Consider the following 24,779-nt stretch of genomic DNA (forward strand, 5'->3'; position numbering starts at 1 on the left):
ATTATCTTAGATTGTCCTAGTGTTTCTGCCTTGTCAATAGGATGAAACATGTCGTGATTCATTTAATTTCCTCTGTAAATTGCAAGGGGGGAAATATATCTAGTCCAGAGCATGATTCTGTATGTGGTAAAAACTCATTGCATGCAAAACGCATTTAAGAAATTTTTGGAACACTTCACAACACTTCCATGCCCATATCCTAAGATGAACTGCTGGAAAGTTTGAGAGAAAAATAAAGGGTTATGTTGAACCAGATAAACATGCAGGACTACTGAATGGATGCTGCTTGACAGGCTGTTATAAAGATGGTTCCTGGGCATATTGAAAGAAAAAAACCTCCATCTGCAGCTCTGTCTGTACCTGTATGTGCACGTGCATTCACGTGACAGAAAGGAATAAGAGATTACAGAACACAGTTGTCACAGATATAGCACGTTTTAGCTAGTTCATAGCTGATACACAGTTGACTTTCAAAGAACATTGTGTTCATATACCTATAAATATCCATGCTAATAGACAAGAATACTACAGAATAATTCTTATTGTTTAAATTTGTCACCAAAAGTGGAAGAAAGCAAACCCTATAGTCTTGGAGACTTTTACAGACAAGATGAAATTTGAAATCCAACCATAAATCGTCATTCATAATAACACCTTACTTTTACTGAGATGCTTGTAAGGTATTGTTACTATTGGATGAATATGAATTAGAAGAAATTTAACCTCCTTCTGTTATTTATGACCATCTGCAAAATGGCAGAGTTGAGGGGATTGTAGGTCCATCAATTCCAGAGACCAGGACTAAAGAGATGATGGAATATTTTGTCATTGTATAAAAAATACCATCACTCCGAAATGCTGTGATCTTTTCAGATGGGACGCGTGCCCTCAACCCAGGCTGCCTTGGTTAAAAGGATGAGCAATGTAACAGAATTCATCTTGCTGGGCCTCACTCAGAATCCACAACTGCAGAAACTCTTATTTCCTGTAGTTCTAATCACCTACCTGATGACATTGGCAGGTAATCTGCTCATCTTGGTCACTATCTTCATCAGCCCAGCCCTGGGATCTCCCATGTACTTTTTTCTGTCCTTTTTGTCCATTGTAGATAGTTTCTACTCTTCCTCCATAACTCCCAAAATGATCTTTGACTTGATCTCTGAGAAAAACACCATATCCTTCAATGGCTGCATGACTCAGCTCTTTGCTGAATATTTATTTGCTGCAGCTGAGATCATCCTGTTACTTGCAATGGCCTATGACCACTACGTGGCCATCTGCAAGCCCTTACACTACACAACCCTCATGACCAGGCCTCTATGTAGTTCTCTGGTGGGGATGGCTGGGATTTTGGGGTTTATTCATGGAGGGATCCAGCTTTTGTTCATGGTCCACTTACCATTCTGTGGCCCCAATGTCATTGACCATTTTGTGTGTGATTTAATACCTCTCCTGGAGCTGGCCTGCACAGACAATCACACTTTGGGGCCCCTGATTGCTGCCAATAGTGGATCAGTGTGTTTGCTCACTTTTTCTATGCTGGTCGCTTCCTACATGGTCATCCTGCACTCCCTGAGATCTTATAGCTCTGAAGGGCGCCGCAAAGCCCTCTCTACGTGTGCTTCTCATGTCACTGTGGTCATCTTATTCTTTGTACCTTGTTCATTCCTGTACTTAAGACCCATGACCTCCTTCCCTGCTGACAAAGCTGTGACTGTACTCTTCACCCTAGTAACTCCTATGTTGAACCCTTTAATCTACACCCTGAGAAATGCAGAAATGAAAAATGTCATGAAGAAGCTCTGGGGTCAAATAATGAAAACCAGTGATTAAATAAATCCGGTGATTAAAATAATTTTAAAAATAATTCTTGATTAAACTTAGGACAGTTACTTCTGTCTGAATCAATTTGCTTTAGGAGACCACATGTTGTGAACAGGATTGGCTTTTCTATCGTGTACAGTAGGCACGGTGCCTGTGTGTCTGTGGAAATTTCTTCTGTCTAGAATATTTCATTATTTGAAAATAATGGTGCCCCTACCAACACGAAGGTATGAGCAACAATGAAACAATGTAATATAAAGAATTATCATTCTTTAATTTACTGAGTGTTTACTATTTTTACAGTGTATTATAGTCCTACTGACATTTAATTGTCACAAAACCCGTTGCAGTCGATTCGATTGCAACTCATAGCGACCCTAAACGACAGAGCAGAACTGACCCCACAGGGTTTCCAAGGTGCGCCTGGTGGATTCAAACTGCCGACGTTTTGCTTAGCAGCCGGGAAACCTGGTGGCATATGGCTGCTAACCAAAAGGTCAGCAGTTTAAATCCACCAGGCACTTCTCGAAAACTCTACGGGGTAGTTCTACTCTATCCTATAGGGTCACTATGAGTCAGAATCGACTTGATGGTAACAAGTTTTAATTGTCCCAAAGGTCCTATAAATTCAACACTATAGTTATTTCCAACTTATTAACTAGGAAACTAAGGGTTGGAGAGGTTAATTGTAATGCTCAATATCAATTAGCTAGAATTTGCTGAATCAGAATTCATATATAAGCCTGTGTGACCCAAAGCCTTTGAACTTTAGAAGTTCCATAAAGAGACAACAAGCTCAGTGTCTGACATTTCGTTCTTAGGAATTCTCTTCTCAAAATTCTTTGGTCTTCTTTTTTGAGACAATGTGAAGGTGAATTTGCTTTCACAGACAAGTGAGGATTGAAACATGTGAGTTTATAAAGACCCAGCTAGTGATTAGTTGGTAATTCATAACTCTATACTGTTTGATGTTTTGAAGTGCACTAAAATAAAGATAGTTTTCAAACATTTAGTGTGCTTTTCTCAAAAGTTCCTTGACAATACTGTAGCAAGCTGGCAAGAAGATGGCTATTTTTTATTGAACCTCACTGTTATGGATTGAATTGTGTCCCCCAAAAAAATATCTGTTAGTGTGGCTGGGCCACAATTCCTAGTATTTGTGATTGTTCACCATTTTGTCATCTCATGTGATTTTCCTATGTGTTGAGAATACTACCTCTATGATACTAATGTGGTGAGTTTAGAAGCAGTTATGTTAATGGGGCAGGACTCAGTACAAGATTAGGTTGTGTCTTAAACCAATCTCTTTAGAGATATAAAAGAAAGAAGCATGCAGAGATACGGGGGACCTCATACCATGAAGAAAGTAGGGCTAGGAACAGAGCTTGTCCTTTAGGCACAAAGGTGCCTTGCAGAGAAGCTCGTAGACCATGGAAAGATTGATGTCAAGGACCTTCCTCCAGAGCCTACAGAGAAAAAAGCTATCTCCTGGATCTGGTGCCCTCAAGATGGACTTCTAGCCTCCTAGACTGTGAGAGAATAAATTTCTCTTTGTTAATATCTTTCACTTGCAGTATTTCTGTTATAGCAGCACTGGTTAACTAGACAGTCACCATGATTTCATATTTTGTAGGTGATTAGGAAATTTGCTCAATTATACTTTTTTTCACCTAATGGCAGAAGTGAGTGGCAGTAGAAATCAGGGTATCAGTTATACCTAGCTATTACTAGCCTATGAAAGTGTGATAAGCTGAAACAAGCAAAATGCATTTTGTCTGATGACTCTGTGAATGTTCAGTTATTTCTAGGCAAAACTAGAGATATGGGGATAAAACAAGAATTATTTCTTGATGATCTCACAAATTTATTGATTTCTTGGAGGCTAGCCTTAAATATATACCCTGATAGTTAAGAAATAGCTTTTCACATATGGAACAAAAAATCAAATTCACAAACAAGACCAGACTTATTGGTCTGACAGAGACTGGAAGAACCCTTGAGACTATAGCCCTAATACACCCTTCTGACCTGGAAGTGAAGCCATTCCCAGAGACCACTTTCCAACCTAACTGTAGACAGACCCATAAGATAAACAATAACACTTGAGAGGACCATGCTCCTTAAAATAATCAATTATAAGAGATCAAAAGGGCAACATTTGCCCAAAAGCAACGATCAGAAGGCAGGAAAGGGTAGAAAATGAGGACAAAATGAAACAGGAAACCTAGGTGAGAAATGGAGAGAGGGCTGACACATTGAAGGGAATGAAACCAATGTCATGGAAAACGTTATGTACAAATTATCAAATAGGAAACTATTTTGCTCTGTAAACTTTCACCTAATGCACAATAAAAAGTTTTTTGAAAAAAGAATTTGTTTTTCATATTAATTTCTTTTTTGTTTTTTCCTTATGTAAAAAGTGGGAAAGGTGCAACATGATGAATTGTAGATTATTTCGCAAACAAAGGATAAATTTGCCATACATTAAGGGAGCTTACACTCTTGAATCTACTCAACAGCAATGGGATATACTCTTGAAGGGTGAGGGCTGGTGATGGATATGATCAGAGTTTATAAAAACATGAAAAAGACAGGACAAACACAGACAAAAGTTTCAGATTCCAAAACACTAGAATCCCTTGGAGTTTGAAACAGGGAAGGTCATGGAAAATGAAAGAAAATGTCATTTCTCATTACCGGCCAAAAATTTAAACCATTCGACTCAAAAGGTAATTTATAGTTCAAACCTAATAGATATAGAAAATCAAAAGAAGTCATAGAAAACTCTTCTTATGAATAATTAGGAAAGGGTTGAGGTCAACATATCTTCTAAAACATGCTGTACGTTTCCTATGACCAGAAAACAGACTAAGAACTTTATGAAGGTTATCTTCCACAACATCACATTGAGATGTGTGTTATCATTACCCTTATTTTAAAGATAAGCATCAGAGATTTACAAATGTTTTGTCATTTACTCAAGGTCACTGGTAAGCATAAGAAATAAGATTCAGATTCAGGTTGATCCATTTCAAGGGCCAGAGATCTTAGTTTCTCTGCCATAGTATACATATATAAAATACACACACACACAGTTGCTTTATAGTTGATACAGACTTATGGCAGTGCCATGTGAGTGAAATTGTGCTCCATAGTGTTTTCGATGACTACTTTTTAGAAGTAGACTGCTAGGCTTTTCCTAAGAGATGCCTAAGGGTGAACTCAAACCTCCAACTTTTCAGTTAATAGCTGAACACATCACCTGTTTACGCCAGGAAATATGTCATAAAGGGCAATGGCAGAAAACAAATCTATCTTGGAAAAAGTACGACCAGAATGCTCCTCAGAAGCATGGATGGCGAGACTTCATCTTACTTTAGAGATGTTCTCAGGAGGGAAGGATCCCTGGAGGAGGACATCATGTTCAGTAAAACAGAGAGTCCACAAAAAGAGAAAGAACCTCAACGAGATGAATTAATATACTGGTTGCAACAGTAGAATTAAAAAATAGCAATGATAGTGAGGATGGCACAGGTCTGAGCCTTTTTTTGTTGTACATAGGGTCACTATGAGTCAGAACAGACTCAACAGCACCTAACAACAACAGGCCTGTGAAAAAGGGGTAAAAGGGAGTCATTGTTTAGGAGACACTGAGCTTGTATTAAGGGATATTAAAAAAAAATTGGAAATGGATAGTGATGGCTGCACAACATGATAAATGGAATAAATGTCACTGAATTGTACATCTAAAAAATGTTAAAATGGCAAAATTTTGTTATATACATACTCGTCACAAGAAATAAATAATCATTGTAGAGGTATACCATGTATATGGATGAGCAAATTCCTTTTTTTAACCATATAATTCTATAGCTTCATTTCAATTCCAGTAAAAAACTCAATAGGATTTATGGAGACATTGACAAGCCTGTTCTGAAGATTATATAGAAATGCAAAAAGAAATTAGAATAGCAAACAACCCTGCTTTGTCATCCCCCACACCCCTGTAAGTTTATCATAATGTAGGGGCTTGTGTGTTGCTCTGATGCTAGAAGCTATGCCACCGGTATTCAAATACCAGCAGGATCACTCATGGCAAACAGATTTCAGCCGAGCTTTCAGACTAAGACAGACTAGGAAGAAGGACCCAGCAGTTTCCCTCTGAAAAGAATTAGCTAGTGAAAACCTTATGAATAACAGGGGAATATTGATACAGTGCTGAAAGATGAGCCCCTCAGGTTGGCAGGCACTCAAAAGACAACTGGGGAAGAGCTGCCACCTCAAAATACAGTCGACCTTATAAATGTGGATGGAGTCAAGCTTTTGGGACTTTCATTTGCTGATGTGGCACAACACAAAATGAGAAGAAACAGCTGCAAACTTCCACTAATAATCAGGACCTGGAATGTACAAAGTATGAACCTAGGAAAATTGGAAATCATCAAAAATGAAATGGAATGCATAAACATCCTTATCCCAGGCATCAGTGAGCTGAAATGGGCTGGTATGGGTCATTTTGAATCTGACAATCATATGATCTACTATGCCAGGAATGATGACTTGAAGAAGAACGGCATTGCATTCATTGTCAAAAAGAACGTTTCAAGATCTATCCTGAAGTACAACACTGTTAGTAATAACACAATATCCATAAGCCTACAAAGAAGATCAGTTAATACAACTATTATTCAAATTTACACACCAACAATTAAGGACAAAGATGAAAAAACTGAAGATTTTTACCATCTAATACAGTCTGAAATTCATCAAATATGCAATCAGGATACACTGATAATTACTGGTGATTGGAATTGGAAAGGTGGAAACAAAGAAGAAGGATGTGTAGTTGGAAAATATGGCCCTGATGATAGAAATGATGCCAGAGATCACACGACTGAATTTTGCAAGACCAACGACTTCTTCATTGCAAATACCTTTTTTCACCAACATGAACGGTGACTATACACGTAGACCTCACCAGATGGAATACACAGGAATAAAATCATCTACATCTGTGGAAAAAGATAATGGAAAAGCTCAGTATCAACAGTCAGAACAAGGGCAGGGGTCGACTGCAGATCAGACCATCAATTACTCATATGTAAGTTCAAGGTGAAACTGAGGAATATTAGAAAGAAGTCCACAAGAGCCAGAGTACGAGCTTGAGTATATCCTGCCTGAATTTAGAGACCATCACAGGAATAGATTTGACGCATTGAACACTAATGACAGAAGATCAGAAGAGTTGTTGAGATGTCATACATGAAGAAAACAAGAGGTCAATAAAAAGGCAGGAGAGAAAGAAAATACCTAATGGATGTCAGAAGAGACTCTGAAACTTGCTTTTGAATGTCAAGTAAACAAAAGGAAAAAATGATGAAGTAAAAGAGCTGAACAGAAGTTTCAAATGGCGGCTCGAGAAGACAAAGTAAAGTATTACGGTGACATGTGCAAAGAGGTATTTGTTGGCATTTCTCATGCTGACAAAACTGAAGAAAAATTCAAACCTCGAGTTGCAGTAGTGAAGGATTATATAGGGAAAATATTAAATGACTCAGGAAGCATCAAAAGAAGAGGGAAGGAATACACAGAGTCACTATACCAAAAGGAATTAGTCAACATTCAACCATTTCAGGAGGTAGCATGTGATCAAGAACCAACAGTAATGAAGGAAGAAGTCCAAGCTACACTGCAGGCATTGGCAAAAAACAAGGCTCTGAGAATTGATGGAATACCAATTGAGATGTTTCAAAAATGGATGCAGCATTGAAATTGCACACTCATTTATGCCAAGAAAATTGGAAGACCTGGCCAACTGACTGGAAGAGATCTATATTTATGCCTATTCCAAAGAAAGGTGATCCAATTGAATAAAAAATTATTGAAAAATATCATTAACACCGCATTCAAACAAAACTTTGGTGAAAATCATTCAAAAGTGGCTACAGCAATATATCAACAGGGAACTTACAGAAATTCAAGCCAGATTTAGAAGAGGATGTGGAACCATTGATATCATAGCTGATGTCAGATGGATCCTGGCTGAAAGCAGAGAATACCAGAAAGATGTTTACCTGTGTTTTACTGACTATGCAAAGGCCTTTCACTGTGTGGATCATAACAAATCATGGATAATATTGTGGAGCATGGGAATTCCAGAATGCTTAATTGTGCTCAAGAGGAATCTGCACATGGATTAAGAGCCAGCCTTTCAAAAAGAACACGGGGATACTGTATGGTTTAAAGTCAGGAAAGGTATGCGTCAGGGTTGTATCCTTTCCCCAAACTTATTCAATCTGTATGCTGAGCAGATAATCTGAGAATCTGGACTAAATGAAGAAGAATGGGGCATCAGAATTGGAGGAAGACTCATTAACAACCAGAGTTATGCAGATGATACAAACTAGCTCACTGAAACTGGAGAACTTGAAGAATTTACTATTGAAGATAAAAGACCACAGCTTTCACTATGAATTACAACTCAACGTAAAAAAAAAAAAAAAAAAATTTAAAAAACCTTCATAAATGGACCTAAAGCAATGTCATGATAAATGGAGAAAAGACTGAGGTAGTCAAGGATTTCATTTTTCTTGGACCCACAATCAACACCCACGGAAGAGCAGAAAAGAAACCAAAAGATGCATATCAACTGCAAGAGGTCTCTTTAAAGTGTTAAAAAGCAAAGATGTCGCCTTGAGGACTAAGGTGCCAAGGTGTTTTCAGTTGCCTCATATGCATGCGAAAGCTGGATGATGAACAAGGAAGACCAAAGAAGAATCGATGTCATTGAACTGTGGTGTTAAAAAAAAAGAATATTGAATATACCATGGACTTCCAAAAGAATGAACAAATCTATCTTGGAAGGAATACAACCAGAGGGCTCCTTGGAAGCAAGAATGGCGAGACTGCATCTCACATACTTTGGACAAGTTGTCAGAAGGGATCAGTCCCCTGGGGAAGGACATCATGCTTGGTAAAAAGATAGTCAGCGGAAAAGAGGAAGACTCTCAACAAGACGGATTGACACAGTGGCTACAACAATGGGCGCAAGCATAGCAATAATTATAAGGATGGCACAGGACCAGGCAGTGTTTTTTTCTGTTGTGCATAGGGTCACTGTGAGTCAGAACCAACTCGACAGCACCTAACAACTACATGATTATATCAAAAGGAGATTGCTAGTTAAACATTTTTTAATATATTATAACATAAAGATTTAGGGTCTGGGTTAAGAATTTGGAAGAAAAAAAATTAAGTGGAATACCTTGAGACAAAATCTTTCCTCTGCCCCATATTAGTTGCTTGAACGTGCGGAAGGTCCTTAAGTTCCCTTTGCTTCGTTTCTTAACATATAAAATAGTTTTTTTTTTAATAGTAGTAACAATCTCCTAAGCCAAAAAAAACAACCAAACCCGTTGCCATCAAGTCAATTCTGACTCATAGGGACCCTATAGGACACAGTAGAACTGCCTCACAGAGTTTTCAAACAGAGGCTGGTGGATGGTTAGTAGTTGATCTCTTAACCACCATGCCACCAGGGCTCCCTTAAGTGTGTCGTTGTTGTTGTTAGGTGCCATCAAGATGGTTCCAACTCATATTGACCCTATGTACAACAGAATGAAACACTGCCCGGTCCTGCACCATCTTTAAAATCCTTGTTATATATGAACTAAATCATGTACCGCTGTGTCAATCCATCTCATTTAGGGTCTTCCTCTTCTTCACTGACCCTCTACCAAGCATGATATCCTTCTCTAAGGACTGATTCCCTCCAGATAACATGTCCAAGATATGTAGAGAGAATTAAACACATGTTTATAAAACACTTTAGAACATACCATAGTCAGTTTTAGTTACTATTATCATTGTTATTATAACTATGAGGGTTAGATTTTGAGACTGTTTCCTCACTGCAAAATGGGTGAAAGAATATTCCACACATGTTGTTATAAGCATTTAATTGAATCATATATACAAAACTCTTGCTACCATGTCATGTTCATGGCAAGCAATTATTAAAATGTATGTATCTGTATCATTAGCTATTTTAAAGTAATGGAGTATAGACAATAAGCATTTTGACTTCTTTCTCAGTAGCTCTTCTATCATTTCTTTCATTCCCATCATCAGTGCCCTGTACTCCTTATGTCAACAACCTTAAACCGTCTGCTAACTGCCCTTCCTGTCTTTGGCTTCCACCAGTTTACAGATCTTGGTCCAAGACACACAAGGACCTTTACTAGACTAATATTCCAAGATTCTCTCTTCTTCAAGTTCATTTTCATCCTTCCACTCATATCCTCAAAAATGTTCCATGATCCTATGTTATCTAAAGAATAATGGCAAATCCCTTTGCTTTATATCCATGGATTTTATTTCCATCTCCTACCTCCATTCTCAGGCATATCTGCCACTATGTGTACTGCCACTACTTCAGATTAGGCTCTTAGTCATCTCAGACTAAGTTACACAGATGATCTCCTAGCCTGTATATTTACAGAAGTTCCTCCTGTCTGTATTATTATAAGAATTCTTATGTGGGAAGCAGTTTGAGTAATCTTCCGGTACTTCAAATACGTGGAGAGTAGAAACATGACAGAGTTTGTTCTTCCTTGGATAGTCTCTCTCTAACCCAGGGTATTCTTTACAGATCTCCTTACCCCTTTATAATCAATACCTGATATGATTAATAACTGAATGTAAACCTTCCCTTTTCAAATTACTGTGTAGTCTGTCTCCTGATTGGATCCTGACTCACATGATATGGAAGGTGCTTAATATAATGGCAGCCTTACAGGCATGTGGAGGAGCCCTGGTAGTGCAGTGGTCAAGTATTTGGCTGCTAACCAAAAGGTCAGCACTTTGAATCCACCAGCCATTCCTTAAAAGCCCTAATGGGTGGTTCTACTCAGTCCTGTAGCATCACTATGAGTTAGAACTGACTTGGCATCAATGAGATTTTTATTTTCTTTTTAATTGGCATTTGGGAAACGGTATCGTTTTAACTATACAAACCACAATTAATGAACAAGAAAGCTCACAAGAGAGAATTTACATTGAGGGCAGAATTCAAAACAAATGAATACCATTCAAGTTATTTTCAGTAATTAGCAGTAAACAACATCTTGTTACATAAAATTATTTTAATATCAATCCAACATCCTAGGTTCGTAACTTTTAGCTTCCATAAGTATTTCTGTATCCAAGTAATCAATAAATGTTTATTGAATGGGAATTGGTAAACTGTGTTGACAAAGTGTGTATGGGAGACTGTCTGGATTAAAGTCTTATCAAAGTTTATAACTCCATCTACAGATCAAGAGGATTGGACTACATTGCCTCTATTACCCCTACATACAATGCTCAATACCCCATACATCTGTCAGTTTGTCGTATTGTGGTAGCTTGCATGTTGCTGTGATGCTGGAAACTATGCCACCAGCATTCAATTGTGTGGATCATAATAAATTATGGGTAACATTGTGAAGAATGGGAATTCCAGAACACTTAATTGTGTTCTTGAGGAACCTGTACATAGACCAACAGGCAGTTGTTGGAGCGGAACAAACAAATACTGAGTGGTTTCAAATCAGGAAAGGTGTGCTTCAGGGTTGTACATTTTCACCGGACTTATTGAGTCTGTATGCTGAGCAAATAACCTGAGAAGCTGGAATATAGGAAGAAGAACTCGGCATCAGGAGTGGAGAAAGACTCATTAGCAACCTGAGATATGCAGATAACACAACCTTGCTTTGTGAAACTGAAGAAGACCTGAAGGACTTACTGAGGAAGATCAAAGGCTACAACCTTCAGTACGGATTACACTTCAACATAAAGGAAACAAAAATTCACACAACCGGACCAATAAACAACATCATGATAAATGGAGAAAATATGGAAGTAGTCAAGGATTTCATTTTACCTCTATCCATAACCAACACCCATGGAAGCAGCAGTCAAGAAATCAAAGGACTCATTGCATTGGGCAAATCTGCTGCAAAAGTGTCAAAAAGCAATGTCACTTGAAAGCCTATGGTGAGCCTATCTCAAGCCATTGTGTTTTCTGTTGACTCATATGCATGTGATAGCTGGAAAATAAATAAGGAAGACAGAGGAAGAATTGATGCTTTTGAATTATAGTGTTGGTGACGAATATTGAATATACCATGGAATGCAAAAAGAACAAACAAATCTGTCTTGGAAGAAGTACAGCCAGGGTGCTCCTTAGAAGTAAGGATGGCAAGACTTGTCTCACATGCTTTGCACATATTATCAAGAGGCACCAGTCCCTAGAGACAAACATTATGCTTGGTAAAGTAGAGAGTCGGTGAAAAAGAGTAAGTCCCTCAAAGAGATGGTCTGACACAGTGGCTGCAACAATGGAGTCAAGCAGAACAACTTTTGTGAGAATGGTGCAGAATGGGGCAGTGTTTCGTTCTGTTGTACATAGGATCTATAAGAGTCCAAACTGGATCTACAGCACCTAATGACAAAAACAACAACAATGCTCAACGATTATTTAATCATCTGAAGTCAATTTTTTGCTCCAGAGCTTCCTCATGGCAGTTTTAAACTCAGTATTTCTGAGGACGTAAATGAAGGGATTTAACACAGGGGCCACCATAGTACAAAAGACAGCCACAGCTTTATCTGTGGGCAGAGTAGTAGCTTGGTGAGAAACACAAATATGCAGGGCACAAATAAAAAATGACCACTATAATGTGAGAGACACATGTGGTATCGTTGATTAAATTGTGTCCCCAAAAAATATGTATCAACTTGGCTGCGCAATGATTCCCAGTATTGTGTGATTGTCCACCATTTTGTCATCTGTTGCAATTTTCCTATGTTGTAAATCCTACCTCTATGATGTTTCTGCTGTACATAGGGTCGATTTGAGTAGGAATCAACTCGATGGTACCTAACAACAACATGCTGTTAATGAAAAGGATTGGAGGTAATTACATTAATGAGGTAGGACTTAACCTACGGGGTTATGTTGTGTCTTAAGTCAATCCCTTTTGAAATACACAAGAGAGAAGCAAGCACAAAGACAGGAGTACCTCATATTACCAAGAAAGCAGCACCAGAAGCAGAGCACATCTTTGGACCTGGAGTTCCTCTGTTGAGAAGCTCCTAAACCGGGGGAAGATTGATGACAATACTTCCTCAAGAGTTGACAGAGAGAGCCTTCCCCTGGAGCTGGCTTACTGAATTTGGACTTCTAGTCTATTAGACTGTGAGAGAATAAGTGTCTGTTTGTTAAAGCCATTCACTTATGGTATTTCTGTTATAGCAGCACTAGATAACTAAGAGGTGGAGAGGGCTTTAGACCATAACTTTAAGCTACGGGCCCTTAGGGAGTGCAAGATGACCACATAGGAGACCATCAAGAGGAGGAAGTTTAACAAGCATATGAATCCACTATTGGCAACAACAAAGACAGCAAGGGTATGAGTGTCCATGCACACAAGTTTCAACAAAGTATACAAGTCATATTTGAAGTTCTCTATGACAATGGGACCACAGAAGGGCAGCCAGACTTTGAAGAGGATCTGAATGATTGCATGGAGAAAACCTGCTGTCCAGGCCACTCCCACCAGGAGAATGCACAGCCTGTGACTCATGTTGGTCATGGAGTTCAGGGGTTTACAGATGGCCACATAATAGTCATAGGCCATCTCCATCAACAGGATGATCTCAGTAGCACCAAAGATATATTCTGCCTAGACTTGGACCATATATCATTAAAGGAAATCATTTTCTTCTCATGAAGGGAGTCCACAATCAATTTAGAAGCTGAAGAAGAATAAATTGTGTCTGTCAAAGAAACTTGGGTCAAGAAGAAGTACATGGAGAAGCTCAGAGTCTGGCTAACACTAATAGTAACAAAAATAAGTAGATTGCCTGAGAGTGTTACCACGTACAGAACAAAAAATACCACAGACACTAATTTCTGCATTTTCAGGTTCCATAGAAGACCTATTCAAGTGAAGTGATAAAAAAAAAACACCAAGAAAGTACTTTTTACCAAAAAGAAAAGAAAAAGAGAACCGTAGAAGAATTGAACAATCCAAAAATCTGCCTATTAACGGTACTCTACCATGGACTAGAAAACCTGGTGGCGTAATGATTAAGTGCTATGGCTGCTAAGGTTTGGCAGTTCGAATCCGCCAGGAGCTCCCTGGAAACTCTGTGGAGCAGTTCTACTCTGTCCTAGAGGGTCACTATGAGTCGGAATCAACTCGATGGCACTGGGTTTGGTTTGGTTTTTTTTTACCATGGACTGCCAAAAGAACAAACAAATCTGTCTTAGAAGAAGTACAACCAGAATGCTCCTGAGAAGCGAGGATGGCGAGACTGCGTCTTAACATACTTTGGACATGTTGTCAGGAGGGATCAGTTCCTGGAGAAGGACATCATGCTTGGCAGAGTACAGGGTCAGTGGAAAAGAGGAAGACCCTCAACGAGGTGGATTGACACAGTGGCTGCAACAATGAGCTCAAGCATAACAAAGATTGTGAGGATGGCTCAGGACAGGGCAGTGTTTCATTCTGTTGTGCATAAGGTCGCTATGAGTCAGAATCGACTGGACGGCACCTAACAACAACAATAACCATTCTCTCAGATGAATTCCTTCTCTTCCCTAGACTTTCTAGGAATAAACCCAACCCAGTGCCATTGAGTTGATTCCAACTCACAGGTACCTCAAAAATTCTGTTAGCTAACCCTCTTAGTCTTTTATTATCCTGACATTAAAAAGAAAAGAAAACTCTTATGAAATTAAGAATACCCAGAGAAAAGAACAGCATTTTCTAGAATCAGGGTAATTTTTGGAAATTTCCACTTGAATATCAGCAACAGGGAATAAGGTACTCATTGTTAGGTGATGTCGAGTTGATTGCAACTCATACTGAGCCTATGTATAACAGAGCAAAACACTGCACAGTCCTGTGCCATCTTCACAATAACTTTTATCCTTGAGCCCATTGTTGCAGCCACTGCACCATTCCTCTCATTGAGAGACCTCCTCATTTACACCGACCTTGTACTTAAAAGCCTGATGTACTTCTCCAGGGACTGTTTCCTTCTCATAACATGTTCAAAGTATGTGAGATGAAGTCTTGCCATCCTTGCTTCTAAGGACCATTCTGACTGTATTTCTTCCAAAAGAGATTTGATTGTTTTTCTGGCAGTCCATGCTATCGCCATTGTTCTTCACCAAAATCATAATTCAAAGGCAGCAATACTTGTTTGGTCCTCCTTATTCATTGTCCTTTTTTCACATGCATATGAGGCGATTGAAAATAACACAGCTTGGTTCAGGCACACCTTAGCCCTTAAAGTGACATTTTTGCTTTATAAAACTTGTGAGGGGTCTTTTGAAGCAGATTTGCCCAGTACGATATCATTTGGTTTCTTGATTTCTGGATGCAATGCCCAATGCAATATCATGTGATTTCTTGACTGCTGCTTGCATGGGTATTGATTGTGGGTCCAGGAAAAATGAAATCTTAGTCAACTTCAATCTTTTCTCCATTTATCATGTTGTTGTTTGTTGGTCCACTTGTGAGAATTTTTGTTTTCTTTATGTTGAGGTATAATCCATACTGAAGGATTATACCATACTGAAGGCTGTAGTCTTTGATGTCCATGAATAAATGCTTCAAGCTCTCTTCACTTTCAGCAACATTTCCTGACTTTAAAACAGGCAGCACCCTCTTGTTTTGTTCAAACGATTGTCTCTTGGTCTAGGTACAGGTTCCTCATGAGCACAATTAAGAGCTCTGGAATTTCCATTCTTTGCAATGTTACCCATAATTTGTTAGGATCCACACAGTCCAAAGCATTTGCATAGTCAATAAAAACCAGGTAAATATCTTGCTGGTATTCTCTGCTTTCAGCCAGGATCCAATTGGCATCAGCAATGATAACCCTCATTTCACATCCTATTCTGAACCTGGCTTTAACATCTAGCAGTTCTCTATGTACTATTCTAACAAATTCTGAATAATCTTTAGCAAAATTTTACTTTGATGTTATATTAATGACATTGTTTGATACTTTCCACATCCAGTTGGATCACCTTTCTTTAGAATCGGCACAAGTATGGATCGCTTACACTCGGTTTGCCAAGTAGCTGTCTTCCAAATTTCTTAGCATAGATGAGTGAGCACCTTCAGCACTGCATCTATTTGTTGAAACATCTCAATTGGCATTCCCTTAATTCCTGGAGCTTTGTTTTTTGCCAATGCCTTCAGTGCAGTTAGAGTTCTTCCTTAAACACCATCAGTTCTCAATCATATGCTACCTCCTGAATAAGTTGAATGTCGACCAACCCTTTTTGGTACAGTGACTCTGTGTATTCCTTCCATCTTTTTTTTTTTTTTTTTTTTTGATGCTTTCCTGTAGCATCCTTCGATATTGCAATTTGAGCCTTGAGTTTTTTCTTCAGTTCTTTCAGCCTGAGAAATGCCAAGTCTGTTCTTCTCTTTTGGTTTTCTAACACTAGAACTTTGCACCTTTCATTAAAATACTTCGTCTTCTCTAGCCACCCTTTGAAATCTTCTTTTCAGCTCTTTTACTTCATCATTTCTTCCTTTCCCTTTAGCTAACCTTCATTCAAGAGCAAGATTCAAAGTCTATCCTAACAGCCATCTCGATCTTTTCTTTCTTTGTTTTTTTAATGATGTTTGCTTTCTTCATGCATGATGTCCTTGATTTAATCCCACAACTCATCTGCTCTTCAGTCATTAGTGTTCAATGCATAAAATCTATGTTTGAGATGGTCTCTAAATTCAGGTAGGATATTCTTAAGGTCATATTTTACCTCTGGCAGATTTGCTCTAATTTTCTTTAGCCTGGTCTTGAGCTTGCATGTGAACAGTTGATGTTCTGTTCTGCCTTTGGCCCCTGGCCTTGTTCTGACTGATGATATTCAGCTTTTCCGTTGTCTCTTTCTACAGATGTAATCGATTTGATTCCTACAGATTCCATCTGACACGTTCCATGTATATAGTTTTCATTTATGTTATTGAAAAAGGGTATTTGCAATGAAGAAATCTTGGGTCTTGCAAAATTCTGTCATGTGATATCCAGAGTCATTTCTATCACCAAGGCCATATTTTCAAACTATTGATCCTTCTCTTTTGTTTCCACCTTTCACATTCCAATCACCAATAATTATCAATGCATCTTGATTGCATGTTTGATCAATTTCAGACTGCAGAAGTTGGCAAAATATTCAATTTCTTCATCTTTGGCCATAGTGGTTGGTGAGTAAATTTGAATAATAATCATATTAGCTGCTCTTCCTTGTAAAAAAAAAATGGAAATTATCCTAATCACTGGCACCATTATACTTCAGGATACATCTTGAAAAGTTCTTTTTGACAATGAATGCAACACCATTCTTCTTCAATTTGTCATTCCTGGTAGAGTAGATCATATGATTTCCCAATTCACTATAGCCAGTACTAGTCAATTTCAGCTCACTAATGCCTAGGATATCTATCCTTATGTATTCCATTTCATTTCTGATGACTTCCAATTTTCCTAGATGCACACTTTATGTATTCCACTTTCCAATTATTAATGGACGTTTGCAGCTGTCTCTTCTCATTTTGAGCCATGCCACATCAGCAAATGAAGGCCCCAAAATCTTTACTCCACCCCGTCATTAAGGTCAACTCTATTTGTCTAACAATGTGGAAAAAATTTAAATCCTAAAGAGATAGATGTTTTGTTACAAAAGTAGCTCTTATTTTGAGTAAATCCAGACTGATAATGGGGACCAAATTTTGATCAAAATTCTCATGATTAAGTGAGCATCTAGAGAGATTAGAAGCCCAATTTCTTTCCAATTCATTTTTAAATTTGGAGTTCTTGGAAACTTTTCCTTGTCTTCCAATTGTGGATATATTAGATGTATTAGTGGCAGTATTGAACATACCCTAGAAAGAAGAAAAGAAGGGCTGAGTAATTCTAAAAATTGAGGAATCTATGATCAATAAGACATAGGGCAGCAATTACTGAATTTCTCCCAAATTTGAAGCAAACGTAACTTATCCAAGCGTGCTAACTAGAATCAGTTGTATAAGTGAAAGCCCATGATCCGTAGGCTAAAAATGAGTTTGGAGACAATATCGCAAAAAATGTGTTTTGTAATAACTGAGCATGTAACTGAGTATTTAAAAATAAATTAATAATTGTCATTGAGTAGATTCTGACTCATGGCAACTCCATGTGTTTCAGTGTACAACTGTGCTCCATAGGGTTTTCAAAGCTGTGACCCTTCAGGAGTAGGTCACCAGGCATTTCTTCTGAGGTACATCTGGCAAGATTTGAACTACCAAGCTTTTGCTTAAGACTTTATGTTGCCCAGGGACTCAAACTGGGCAGATTTACACAATTAATGTAAATGTATACAATTAATGACAGAATGCCATGAGTCCAGCATCTATCACAGCATCTGACATCTACTTATTGTGTAAATGAGTAAATGAAAGCTTGAATAGTCTCCATGAAAGAGTTCAGCTTCAGACATCAAGAGAAACTTTATGTGTCCTCTTCAATTCAATTTTTTCAAAGAGCTACTGAATTTACCCTCCTGGAAATGTAGTTAATATTCATTTCTCACCAAGTGGACTGAGTCTTAGGCTTTCCCGGAATTTTAGTGTCTGTTTAGTACCTTCATATGGCTACCATGTTGGCAATCTGAAGTTACCATTTGTGAGCCGAAGCATTGAAAATAACTAGCTACATAGTGATCAATAACCTGAGCTGTGATGAGTAGAAAAAAACTCTGGGACTGGGCAGCATTGAGCACTAAAAATTTTGTATTTTTTTCCCTCATCTTTGAGATGTTGATCCTATGGGGTCTCTGATAACATGTCCACAAATTTAGAAGAAAAAATAGTATATATTTTGTGCTGGCAGTGGGTGGCACAGCCAGAAAGGTCAGACTAGAAAAGCTAAGACAAGGATTTTCCCCCACAGCAGAGATAACCTTCTCTGAGAGACAGTGCCCTGAATTCAGACTTGTAGCCTCCTAAACTGTGAGAACATAAATTTCTGTTCCTTAAAGACATTCTTTTGGAGTATTTTTGTTACACCAGCACTAGGAAACTAAGACAAGAAGTAAGTGCCCATCACCACGATTTATCATTTATTTAGACCACAGAGGAAGTTGAATTCACAAACCCAAGGAAGAGGAACAGATTGTGAGTGAGGTTGGCAACAAACAGGGAAGCAAAATTGTTGAATATTGACTATAGAAATGAAGGTGTTGCTTCCCATTTCCGGTCCTAGACTTCAGGAATGTATCAGTTTGGTTTAAAGGTAAAGGTTGATAATGGAGAAACATGATTCACTGCAAGGCTGCATGTAGCCAGCTCTTATATATTTTAGAAGCCAAAGGAGAGAACACAGTGGTGGAGCCTCCTTTAAAGTGTCTACTTCCCCATCCTTGGTGTCTTTATACATGGTGATTGTTTGGTGTGTGATTTCCTCAATGGCTACTGTGTGAAAGCATGTTACCTAACTCGAAGTCCCCATAATTCTCTCTCTGTAGAATAGAAAGATAGGCTGTTGCTGTTGTTAGTCGTCACAGAGTTGATTCTGACTCATATGGACTCAATGAGTACAACTGCTCCATAGGGTTTTCTTGTTTGTATTTTTAATCTTTACAGAAGCAGATCTCCAGGCCTATCTTTTGTGGTTCTACCGGCTGGGTTTGAATTGCCAACATTTGGGTTAGCAGTTGAGGGAATACTGTTTACACCACTTAGGATCCTTGAAGGAAAGGTTACATTCTCCCAAATGTATCATGAAAGTCAGCCATCAACGTACTTATCTGGAAGAAAGTTGATATATTTATGACTTAAATGACTCAATCTTTGGTACCTGGGAATCCTGCAAAGTCCCCTCAGTCAATCATTAAGAAAAATGTCACAATATCTCAGGATACTAAGGCATAAAATCTTTAACACTGATAGCTCCATTCTCAGGACAGCCATCTAAGTTAGACCAGTCATGTTTTCACGAAGAAATCCATTCTCTGAGCTCTGGCCTATGCCTAAAGCCAACCACATATCCTACTCCAGGTTTACCAGTGCCACAATGAGCAATGCAGCCTTACAGAGAATGTTTCCAACATTTTCTACCAAGTCTCATCCCAGACTATAGCCAGAGATGGATCTTTAAACCAGGCTCTACTCAGTTTCAAAAACTGGCCTCTAATGATGTTTGTGGGTGCCAAGTGGGAGTAAGTGAAAGACTTTGGCTGATGCTTTGGCAAAGGTTCCACCAGGGCCAATTACTAATCCTCTGATGATTGCGAGGTCAGTGCATTACCACACCCTACACTGTGTGACAGTCTATTTAAATATCTCTCTAGAGTCAATGAAGAAAGAATTATGAAGAGGAGCCTGTGAGCTAATGACAGCAGTAGAGCCACATTCGAAAAAGGCCAAGATTTGTTTGGGAGATACTGTTCCCAAACTTAGTTGGTTTCTAGAGAAACAGAAAGAAGTTTTGACAGGGATAAAGACAATTATCTCCATACTGCTTATGTAATTTTGGGGGACCAAAACCTTGGCAGAGTTGATTTGAGGAAACAATGTCCAATCAAGTGGTCTTGACTCGCTAATACATTTTATAGATCTATATGCTAGCTCTTCCTAATTTGAAAACCTTTGCATTATTCTCCAGGTTTCTAATTTGTATAGAAGATGGTCCTATGAGATGTGGAAAAAAAAAAAGTTTTGAAGATTCAATTATACTTCTATAGGAAGCCAAGAAAGTGAGTAGAAATTAAATCCAGCAGCTATAGAAGGTTGCTAACTAAAATAGCTCGTTTTGTCAGCAAATCCAAACTGATAATGGGGACTAAAAATAAACGAAAATGTCCGAGATTTGAAAAGTTATCTAAAGAGATAAGAATTTCAATGTCTCACTTACTAGATTTTAATTTGAAATTTCTTCCTAGAAATGCTTTCATTTCAAGCTCTTGGAGCCTATTTGTGGCTGGGTTGCAAATGCCTGGAGGGGAAGATATCAATGAATGGGCTCAATCTGAAAATTGAGGATTCCATGATCAACTAGACCCAGGTCAGTGATAATTAAATATTTTTTGGCAAAATTTCAAGGAGATTAACTTAGCTAATTTAGCTAAGTTATTTCCACTGAGATAGTTTTTGTAGTTAGATTCTGTGACTTGTAGGTTCGCATTTTTCTCTAAAAAATGATTTGGACACAGTGACAAGAAATTATTTTCTAATGACGTCTATGCATCTGATTAGAGATTTACATGAATATTGACAGCATTCCTAGACATCATTCTATACTCCTCCCCTAGAAGATGTCTAGTCCATACTAAGCTCTAAAAATGAATTTATCAAAGAAACGAATAAATGAACAAAATATTGGACTCCATAGAAAAGCTGCATCCCAAATATTAATAGAAACTCTTTGTGTGATATTGGCAGTCCAGATCCTGTTAAGAACTATTAAAGTTACTTTTACAACATTCTGGTCAACATTTACGTTTCACCAAGTAGACTGATTAACCACATAGTCACAAGAGCCATGGATAGAGGAAAACAACTCAAGGACTGAGCTCTCCTGAAAATTGAAGATTTTTGCCTCAGCATTACTGAATCTGAAAGACCTATGACACTGAATTTTGTGACCATAAATTTTTAAGGAAAAATATGTTATATAAGGAGGGGAAAAAAAGAATTAAATATCATGCGATTCTTTGTAATAATAATATGTACTCACTCTTGAAAATCCATATACAAATCATTTCCCATAAAGAATATATTCTTGTGTATGTTCAATGTGTCCACCAGTTAGCATGGAAACTTCAACTTCATCTTAGTTGATTAAATTTGTGCCTAAAGGAAAAATGATATTATCGTAGGCTGTCCTGGTGTTTCTGCCTTGTCAATAGGAAACTCAGGGAAATGTCATGATTCATTTAATTCCCTCTTTAAATTGCAAGTGGGGAAACATATCTAATCCAGAACATGATTCTGTATGTGGTGAAAGGCCTGTTGCATGCAAAACACATTGAAGAAATATTGTGAACTTGTCAGACGACTTCACAATACTTCCATGTCCATATCCAAAGATGAATTGCTGGAAAGATTGAGAGTGAAATAAAAGGTCAGGTTAAACCAGATAGAACACGCAGGGCTACTGAATGGATGCTGATTGACAGGCTGTTACAAAGATCGTTTCTGGGCATATTGAAAGAAAAAAATCTCCATCTGCAGCTCTGTCTGTATCTGTACGTGCAAGTGCATTCGCTTGACAGAAAGGAATAAGATTACAGAACACAGCTGACACGGATATAGCACATTTTAGCTGGTTCATATCTGATTTTTTTTTTTTTAATACACAGTTGACTTTTCAAAGAACATGGTGTTCATATACCTATAAATATTCATGCCAATAGAGAAGTATAACTCCAAAATAATTCTTATTTGTTTAAATTTGTCACTAAAAGTGGGAAATACAAACCCTGTAATCTTGGAGACTTTTAGAGACAAGAGGAAGTTTGGAAGCCAACCATAAATCATCATTCATAACACTTTGCTTTTACTGAGATGTTTGTAAGGTATTGTTACTATTTGATGAATACGAATTAGGACAAATTTAACCTCCTTCTGTTCTTCTTTATGACTACCTTCAAAATGGCAGAGGTGAGGGGACTGTAGCTCCATCAATCCCAGAGACCAGGATTAAAGAAGTGATGGAATGTTTTGCCGTTGGATTAAAAATATCATCACTCAGAAACGCTGTGATCTTTTCAAATGGGACGCATGCCCTCAACCCAGGCTGCATTGGTTAAAAAGATGAACAATGTAACAGAATTCATCTTGCTGGGCCTGACTCAGAATCCACAGCTGCAGAAACTCTTATTCCCTCTGTTTTTAATCACCTACCTGATGACACTAGCAGGTAATCTGCTCATCTCTGTCACTATCTTCATCAGCCCAGCCCTGGGATCTCCCATGTACTTTTTTCTGTCCTGTTTGTCCATTATAGATGCTTTCTACTCTTCCTCCATAGCTCCCAAAATGATCTTTGACTTGATCTCTGAGAAAAACACCATATCCTTCAATGGCTGCATGACTCAGCTCTTTGCTGAACATTTTTTTGCTGCGTCCGAAATCATCTTGTTAATGGCAATGGCCTATGATCGCTACGTGGCCATCTGTAAGCCCTTACACTATACAACCCTCATGAGCAAGCCTTTGTGTAGTTTCCTGGTCGGGATGGCTGGGATTCTGGCATTTGTTCATGGAGGGATCCAGCTTTTGCTCATGGCCCAGTTACCATTCTGTGGCCTCAATGTCATTGACCATTTTATGTGTGATTTAATACCTCTCCTGGAACTGGCCTGCACAGACACTCGCACTTTGGGGCCCCTGATTGCTGCCAATAGTGGCTCACTTTGTTTACTCATATTTTCTATGTTGGTCACTTCCTATGTCATCATTCTGCGCTCACTGAGAACTTACAGCTCTGAAGGACGCAGCAAAGCCCTCTCTACGTGTGCTTCTCATGTCACTGTTGTCGTCTTATTCTTTGTACCTTGTTCATTCCTGTACCTAAGACCTATGACCTCCTTCCCTGCTGATAAGGCTGTGACTGTATTTTGCACCCTAGTAACTCCTATGCTGAACCCTTTAATCTACACCCTGAGAAACGCAGAAGTGAAAAATGTCATGAAGAAGCTCTGGGGGCAAATACTGAAAACCAGGGATAAATAAACCTTGTAAATGAAACAATTTAAAAAATAATTCTTGGTTAAACTTAGGACAGTCGTTTCTCTTGTCTGGATCAATTTGCTATGAGCGCCCATGTTGTGGGCAGGGCTGACTTTCCTATTAGGCACAGAAAGCACAAGGACTAGCGCTTCAAACTTTGGAACTTTCTTCTGCCTAAAATATTTCATTATTTGAAGATTAAAGTGCCCCTACCAACTGGAGGGTGTGAGCATCAATAAAACAATGTAATATAAAGAATTATCATCTCTTTAATTTATTGAGCGTTTACTATTTGTAAAGCGTTTTTATTCCTTCTGACAGTTAATTCTCGCAACAGTCCTATAAATTCAGTACTATTGTTATTCCTGTTTTGCAAAGTAAGAAACCCAGGTTCAGAGGGGTGAATTATATTGCTTAAGACAAATTAGCTAAAATTTGAATTAATCATAATTCAAATATAAGCCCGTGTGACTCAAAGCCTTTGTACTTTATAAGTCCCATTCTACTTCTGCTTAATACAGAGACAACAAGCTAAGTGTCTGACATTCCTTTCTTTTCTTTGAAATTCTCCTCTTGAAATTCTTTGGTCTTCCTTTTTGCACCAATTTGAGGGTGAACTTGCTTTCACAGACAGGTCAAGTTTGAAAGGTATGAGTCTGCACAGACCTGGCTAGTGACTAGATGGTAATTTATAACTACATGCTGTTTGACGTCGTTAACTGTACTAAAAGAAAAATATTTCCAAATGAATTACTGTGATTTTCTACAAAGCTCCTTGACATAAATTTGCAGCAAGCTGGCAAGAAGATAGGCTATTTTTGTAGTGAACCTCACCATGCTTTCACATTTCTTAGATGTTTAGGAAATTGGCTCAATTATTCTTTTATCACAAAACAGCAGAAGTGAATGGGTGTAGAATTCAGGGTATGAGTTACATCTAGCTATTAGTAGCTTTGAATAATAGTTGTATTAACTGGTCTTCCTTGTAGGCATATGGGTATTATCCTATCACTGACAGCGTTGTACTTCAGGATAGATCTTGAAATGTTCTCTTTGATGATGAATGCAACACCAGTCCTCTTTGAGTTGTCATTCTCAGCATAGTAGACTATATGATTGTCTGATTCAAAATGACCAATACCAGTCCATTTCAGCTCACTAATGCCTAGGATATCT

The 24,779-nt window shown here is 38.3% G+C and overlaps 2 protein-coding genes and 1 pseudogene across 2 annotated transcripts; 2 read left to right on the plus strand and 1 right to left on the minus strand.

Annotated features, from left to right (window-relative positions):
- The first annotated feature begins 772 nt into the window (after positions 1 to 772).
- LOC100655836 (olfactory receptor 4C45-like) lies at positions 773 to 1,892 on the plus strand. Its single transcript, XM_003412077.3, has one exon. It carries the CDS (start codon positions 874 to 876, stop codon positions 1,831 to 1,833), a length of 960 nt encoding a protein of 319 aa, XP_003412125.3. The 5' UTR covers positions 773 to 873; the 3' UTR covers positions 1,834 to 1,892.
- Positions 1,893 to 12,286: 10,394 nt separating this feature from the next.
- Positions 12,287 to 15,364, minus strand: LOC100656121 (olfactory receptor 4C12-like; annotated as a pseudogene).
- Positions 15,365 to 22,572: 7,208 nt separating this feature from the next.
- LOC111751238 (olfactory receptor 4C45-like) lies at positions 22,573 to 23,704 on the plus strand. Its single transcript, XM_064289170.1, has one exon. The coding sequence runs from the start codon at positions 22,644 to 22,646 to the stop codon at positions 23,604 to 23,606; it is 963 nt and encodes a 320-aa protein (XP_064145240.1). The 5' UTR covers positions 22,573 to 22,643; the 3' UTR covers positions 23,607 to 23,704.
- Positions 23,705 to 24,779: the final 1,075 nt, after the last annotated feature.

Source organism: Loxodonta africana, chromosome 7 (assembly GCF_030014295.1).
Source record: "Loxodonta africana isolate mLoxAfr1 chromosome 7, mLoxAfr1.hap2, whole genome shotgun sequence".
Taxonomy (NCBI): Eukaryota; Metazoa; Chordata; class Mammalia; order Proboscidea; family Elephantidae; genus Loxodonta; species Loxodonta africana.

Excerpts from the sequence above, each read along its gene's own strand:
- LOC100655836 (XM_003412077.3), top strand. The coding sequence starts at position 874 with ATGGGACGCGTGCCCTCAACCCAGGCTGCCTTGGTTAAAAGGATGAGC.
- LOC111751238 (XM_064289170.1), top strand. The coding sequence starts at position 22,644 with ATGGGACGCATGCCCTCAACCCAGGCTGCATTGGTTAAAAAGATGAAC.